A 7,093-nucleotide genomic window follows, 5' to 3' on the forward strand; every position below is an offset into this window, starting at 1 on the left:
ATGAGTACAATTCGGTATAATTCGAGGATTTGAAATTTTTTAAGAATTGTATTTATTAAAGTCAACGGTACAATTTGGTTCGGTCCTGGAGAAAAAGTTAACATTTTAATTCGGTTTTTGAACTTTTTTTCGGATATTCGGTCCGGTTCTAAAATCTTCAACGTATTTACTTAGTAATATTAAGAATTTGAAAATCTTCAAAATTATACCTAATTAAGTCAATGGTACAATTCGATTCAATTCTATAAAAAAAATTAACGATACAGTCTAAATCTGAATTTTTTTAAAATTTTTAGTCCGGTTAAAGAATCTCGGAGATACAGCCTGAGCCTCTATTGACAGGTTATTAGACAAGTTATTAGGTACAAGCACTATAACCTCCACATCGATTTGTCGACGCGGCGTATAACTATTGGCTAACGCGAAAAAGAATTCTGCGTTTACTGCTTCTGTATTTTCTTCACCATTTTTTTTTTAAGAAAACAAGGTAGAAGCTTTCCTTTCCTGCGAAAAAATTAAAGTCAAATTCAATTTTCCTCCTCCTCTGTTTGAGACACCTCGCTCTCATGGAAGACCAACCGGAGACATTGTTGTCCAAACACCAGCAAGCTTCTACTGCTCAAAGTTCGTCCCAGGACTCCATTAACAAGCAACCCCAGGTTCGCTTCCATATCCTCGATTCCGATCTCAATTTTGTTAAATACCTTGTTTCTGACTTAACTATTCTGTGCTTCTCCGATTGCATACTTTTTTTGTTGAATTCTTTATGAATCCAATTGTGGGTTGAGTTAGAGGTTGGAGAAACTGTAGATTTTGCTTTTCCCCTTTTTAATTTTGCCATTCGTATGCAAACGCTATGCTTTTCTCTAGTATAGGGTTTTGAAATATTCAATTTGTTGCGTTAATGGTGTGTCAGGTACCGGCGTTCTCTGGTTTTCCAGCTCATCCATATGGAGATTTTCAGATGTATCCTATTGTGTACCCTGCATTGGTTCCTGGGTTAACTGGTTTACAAAATCAGGAACAAATGAATCGTGGACCGGGTATTTATGCTGTGCCTGTTCCACCATATATGGGACCTATTGCCGGACTTCCTTCAAATACCCTTATTCCTCTTACTTATAGCATCCCTACGTGAGTATATATTTCTTATCTAAAGTTGGACAACTTCTTGTTAATTTAGATACTACTGCTTCTGCTACAACCATATAGATGCCTACATGTGTGTACACATTTAGGGGAATTGCATTGCATCCATAATTTCATTCTGTAGTTCATGAGACTTTTGTTGAATCGAGGTAGTTTAAAAGGTTCCGTATAACTTATCATGATTTTAGATTAAATTATGGCCTTATCAGTTTGAGTATCTGGTGATGATGATTTTAACTAAGTCTTAGGTTATATCTCAAAATTCCTGTGAGTGCTACAAGAAGTGAGTTCTCTTTGTTGGAAAATCTAAGATTAAAGATTACGGTGTCAATAAATCTCTGTTTTACGGAATTTTGAAATGTCATTTTCTCTAATTGTTTGAATACATATTCAGTTGCCATTAGAAATTAAATGATTTTTAGGCTTAAACAAGCACTATTTTGAAGAATAATGCATATTAAGATAAATATTAATTTGATTTCTATTTTTTCTGATGACTATAGATTGAGTGGAAAGTCCAGCTGGAAAAACGATCTTATGTTTTGAATGTGCTATGTGCAGTCAAGTACTTATCAACATCACTTGAGGCTCTTATTGTGCTATGCAAATGATAAACATGAATTTTCCTGAGTAATTATGATGTCCAGTAATGTGTTAATATGTACCTTTTTCTACCTGACAACTTTCTGTGTGTCTATGTTTTCACGCAAGCATACAGATAATCACGCAATGTATGGAAAATAATGATTATGTATCATTAGATTGATTAACAGCTTTATTAGATGAGATGGTGTATAAGCATAGGAAATGTGGTAGTGATTTAATTGCTGAGTAAGTTAACATTTTTTTATTTTCTTTAATCATTTGCATGACAGTAGGTCAAGTTCTGATACTGGGGCACATAATGGACAAGGAGGACAACATGCACAGCAGCAACAACAACAACCTGCACCTCAAAGACAAGTTGTTGTGAGAAGATTTCAAATTGCATTTCAGCTCGATTTGTTTCTTATACTTAAGCTGGCAGCTGTGATCTTTCTATTCAACCAAGATGGATCAAGACAAAGGCTTGTAGTCCTTGTGTTCTTCGCTTCACTTGTCTATCTGTAAGTATCTTACTGTTATAATTCAAAAACATGTTTTATGCATAAAAAATTAAATAGTCGTTAGGATAATATTGACTTGTAGGAATTGTCTCTAGAAGAGAAACATAATTGAGAGATACACTCTGAATTTTGTTTATCTTAACTTTGCATCTGCAAAAATGTATAAAGAAAATTTATCTTATTGAAGCTGAACTACACATTAAGTATATCTAAGGAAGAGGAGAATAGGAAGTCAGGAATATTTCAGAAAATAAATTGGAAAGAAAAAAGAAACGTTTGTCTCCGTAATAAGAAAGAAACTGCAGACGGCTTCATAAGAGCTAGAAATATAAGGAAAAAACTTAAAACAAATCAACAGCTCTAGAAGCAAAAAGAAGGTAACTATAACTTATTTCAGTCTATATTTATTTTTTGAAACTTCAATACTGTTATATATATACCTTTTCTTTAAACAGCACCTCAATTTGGTTGGGGTAGGCAATGGTGCCTAGTACTTTTTAACAACATTGAATTAGAAATATTTTAGTATCCAGCGGAAGCTTCTTTGAAAACAATGATGTATGCAGAAAATATAGACAATGAGTTTTGTTTTGTAAAGTTTTTGTCAATATTAGAAAGGAGACTTGGGATACACTTTCTTTAGCTCATTCATGGATAGAGTAAAAATCTGAAATCTTAGGCAGTGGCGAATGCAGGATTGGTCTGCTGGGGGCCAATTTTACACGTGCATGCGTAAAGCTAAATTGAATTCATCAATTTTTTTTTTTTTGCATATATATATATGTGTGCGCTATCATCTTAGTGATCCAGAACCAATTTTTACGTACCACTATATAACTTCTTAAAATTAAGCTAGATTTAGACTACAAAAGTAAGACTGAGTCTTGCTGAACAAACTTAGGAAATTTTATTGCCTATCATATATTAATCAAGTTGAATTTACTGCCTATCCACTACCTATGAAGCACGGACTCTTCTCCGGGGTCGCCGTGGCCGAGTCGGACTCGCCGGACTTGGGGACTCGGCGGGGACACGGCCGGAAAATGGGACACGGATGGGGACACGGCGGGGGTAAAAAAAAAGTTAAAAATTAGGGTTTTTTTAAATTTTTTTTATAAAATTTAAGGATCAATTATGCAATTTGTCAAAAATCCTAAATTATAGTCTCTGTCGCACGAATTAGAATTAGGTCTTCTCTCCTTCCTGCGCAAATCACGATTTCAACCCCTGTGCTGCGTACATCGCAGTTCTCCTAACATCACGATTTCGTTTTTGTTTGGGAATAATCAGAAACAATTTCTTCTCTCCTGGGTTCTTCCTTCTCATGCGCTGCGATTCTTCTCCTGGGTTCTTCTCCTAACATCACGATTCCGATTTGTGATTTAGCATGTTTTTTATATATTTTTATATCTAATATATATATATAATTAATCATATAAAATTTGCCGTGTCCCCGCCGCACCCGTGTCTCATATTTTCTAAAAATTCCGTTTGCCATGTCCGCACCCGCGTCCGCACCCGTGTCCGTGCTTCATAGTCCACTACTCTCTTCATTTGTCAATTCTCAACTACATCTTTTTCCACTTTCACCTACTTTCACCCACTTTCACCTCGTTTCTCCTAGTTTTACCTAGTTTCTCATCACACAAACATAATATGAAATCAATGAACCTCACATTCCTCCCACCCAAAACCTCTCTAATTTCTCATCACAACTTACTAACCCCATCAATTAACACACCAGAATCAACTGAAATCAATCAAAACCCCAAAACCATCCTCTCCAATGACAAAACAAACTCCATAGATGTTGAAGAAACTCATCAATGTCCTCCAGGAGGAACTGATTCTGTGAGAAGACAGGGGAGCCCGGAACCACCCCTGGTCAGGGTGGTTCCGGCAGCCCCGGGTCCCCCTGTCTCCGCCCCTGCTTCTAGGAGTAAAGATTCTTCTCTAGGGAAATTAAATAATTTTTGCTCCATATTCATTAGTAGTATGATTTTACTAAAATATTTCCTTTTTAAATACTTCTTTTTTATTTTGGGATGGTTTATAGTTGGATGCGGATTGTGCATCAAATGCAACCCTTTTTGGGTGCCTCTATTGGCAAATATTAATCTTTTCTTTCTTTTTATTTAAAAAGGAGAATGGATAATGACTTATCCAGATGATGAGAAATTTCAGGAATCTATATTTCCCAATCAAAGAATTCAAATCACTTGCTCGCTGAAGAGTGAAAACGTTAATAATTAACTTAAAGTTGTTGATAATTGGGAACCATTATGTAAGAACTGATTTTGCAGGAACTTATTATAGTGCAAGGAACATATTTGTGCAAAAGATGTTTGCTGGTGATATTGTTGGGAATCTTGCTTTATTGTCATGGGCTTCCCTGTAACGTATGTTAAAATTTTACAGTAGGAAACACAAAAACTAAAGGCAGCCATGTTACGGGAAAAGTATGTACATATGGGTAACTACATCAAAAAAGTAAAAGAAGCTGCATGATGAAATATAAGGCTCAAGTCTAGTAAATATAAGAATTAGATGAAATTTTTCACTTTTTATATCCTGAAAAAAATGGAACAAGTTTCTCAAGGATGTTAACTTAGAATCGTATATTTTGTATCCATCTCTGATCTCCTTTTTTTTTCACTGATTCCAATTGCATATACCATTTAAAATTAGGTCCATCTATTCTTGATTGTTTGTAAGAACCGAAGCTGATTTGTTCGACTTTAATTGTTGCAGATATCAAACAGGAGCTCTCGCACCATTAGTGCAATGGCTCTCTCAAAGCATGCAAAGGGCAGCTCAACCTCCTCGCCCACCTAGACCAGCTGTAAGAGCTGAAAATGTTCCTGCTGGTGCTCGGAATGAAAATGTTGCTTTAGGAGGTGCTCTCTAATCTCTATTCCCTGGATATATATTAAGAATTTCGCTATCAATCCTCTTTTCTAATTTCTTTTATTTGATGCATGTTATAAAAGGGCTGATAAAGCTATACAATGTGTCACTCACCCTAATCCACCTCTTCTATTGGACTTATGATTTAGACTCTCCTAGAATGTGGCCTTAATTAAGTAGAAAGTAGGAAAAAGGATTCATATATGGGTGATGGACCTGTCACCTGATGGATGACAAAAGAGAACAAGACAATAGATTTTGGTATACCTTTGCTTTATCCATTTTTTTTTCACAATTATCAAGAAAACTAGTTATACTGTATAGAAGTGCACATGGTCAATTAAGTAGAGAAATAAAACGATTATTTATGCCCCTCATTACATGTTTAATTAGCACATGATATTAATTTTGAACAATTAGGACTTGGAGTTTATTTTTTATTTTCAGCAAATAAAAAAGAAAAGGAAGCATCTGATGCTCTCCTGTTGATTTGAGGAAAATATTTTCCTCATAATATTGTAGATCGGACCCTAGAAGAAAGTCCAAAGTTTTTTCTTGGTCAAAGGAAAAATTGCCATTTTTGTCTTAAAAAACTTACATATTTCAAAGTTCCACATATTTATTCAGAAATGGAAAGATGTAGACCATCATGGTTTTTCTGTAACTCAATATGATGTGACAATTTATCCTAAATTTACCGAATTCATATGCCTTGTAGCAGCTGTATGATACAGTTTTCTTGTGCTGGCAGTAAATACTTTCTAGATGGGTGTCATCATTGTGTTTCGGTCAAACTTTGAGTAGGATTTTTGCTGCTTGAAAGTAGCCACTATTAGGATAAAGGATCGATTTGAAGGTGTACATTTTGTTTTAGTTGCCTTGCAGAACAAAGGTTTCTCATTTATCATCCGATGGAATGGCTAGCTAGATAACATGCTCTAGATAAAATATACCATATTTGGCCACATTGGAAAATTTAAGCAATGGTGCAAGTGCAGAAGAGTCTTAGTTGCCATTCTTACTTCGCCATGCATGACTGTACATTTTGATCTTTTGATCCAAGAAAGAAAGCACGCGATGTCACACTATTCATATGTTGATTAGAATGAGGTAGTTGAAAACATAAACTGTGTGTTCTTGGATTCATGTTATGATCAATCTATACAGAGTTCAAAATATCACGTCATTATTAGAAATTGACACGTGTCAGAAAAAAAATTCACAATTATATGTCGAGTTGTGGATTAAATTGATGCCAAGGTTCATTTTGGGGCAAATTGATACTATGAGCCAAGTTGAAGGGCCAATTCGACCCTCTATCCAATGCCAAATAGTGTAAAATGCTGTTGATTGTTGCTTTTAGCAATCACTCACGATTAGAGTGTGTGAAAAATTCTTGCAGAAGGACAAGGTGAAGGTGAAAACGAAAATCGTCCTCCGGAGGAAGGAAACCAGGCGGCTGAAAACGAGAACGTAGCAGAACCCGGCAGAGATAATGGCGGTAATCACTGGTGGGGAATAGTGAAGGAGATTCAAATGATTGTTTTTGGTTTCATCACATCTCTTCTCCCAGGCTTTCACAACATAGATTAATGTTATCCTTTAAATTAACATGCAATCTAACCTTTGAAGTTTGAATCACCAGGAAACTAGTTCTTGTTCTCTGATTTTTGAAATTATGTAAAGTGTAATGTCTTAGTTTATTTATACTATAGCTATTTATGTCTGCAATTGTGGGTTGCATATTCAATGATAAGGTGTCAAAATAGGCCTAAGGTTTTTAGGGAAGTATCAATTTAGGCTCCATGTACAAAATATTACCAATGTAGGCTTAATGTTTACAAAAGAGTACCAATTTAGGACTCGATAACGAAATGTGACAATCATTCATATTATTCCGTTAAGTTCTGCCAACTGGTGGAGAGAGAAAT

General features: G+C 35.3%; 1 protein-coding gene across 1 annotated transcript; it reads left to right on the forward strand.

Annotated features, from left to right (window-relative positions):
- The first annotated feature begins 433 nt into the window (after positions 1 to 433).
- Positions 434 to 6,893, forward strand: LOC136203607 (uncharacterized). The gene is made up of 5 exons (XM_065994807.1): positions 434 to 659; positions 917 to 1,134; positions 2,025 to 2,255; positions 5,007 to 5,152; positions 6,565 to 6,893. Exons 1-5 carry the CDS (start codon positions 567 to 569, stop codon positions 6,753 to 6,755), a joined length of 879 nt encoding a protein of 292 aa, XP_065850879.1. The 5' UTR covers positions 434 to 566; the 3' UTR covers positions 6,756 to 6,893.
- Positions 6,894 to 7,093: the final 200 nt, after the last annotated feature.

This window comes from Euphorbia lathyris, chromosome 8 (assembly GCF_963576675.1).
Source record: "Euphorbia lathyris chromosome 8, ddEupLath1.1, whole genome shotgun sequence".
Taxonomy (NCBI): domain Eukaryota; kingdom Viridiplantae; phylum Streptophyta; class Magnoliopsida; order Malpighiales; family Euphorbiaceae; genus Euphorbia; species Euphorbia lathyris.

Bases quoted from the DNA above. Each gene is read 5' to 3' on its own strand.
- LOC136203607 (XM_065994807.1), top strand. From the start codon at position 567: ATGGAAGACCAACCGGAGACATTGTTGTCCAAACACCAGCAAGCTTCT. The intron at 1,135-2,024 runs GTGAGTATATAT...TTTGCATGACAG, and splicing joins CTTACTTATAGCATCCCTAC to TAGGTCAAGTTCTGATACTG. The intron at 2,256-5,006 runs GTAAGTATCTTA...TAATTGTTGCAG, and splicing joins TTCGCTTCACTTGTCTATCT to ATATCAAACAGGAGCTCTCG.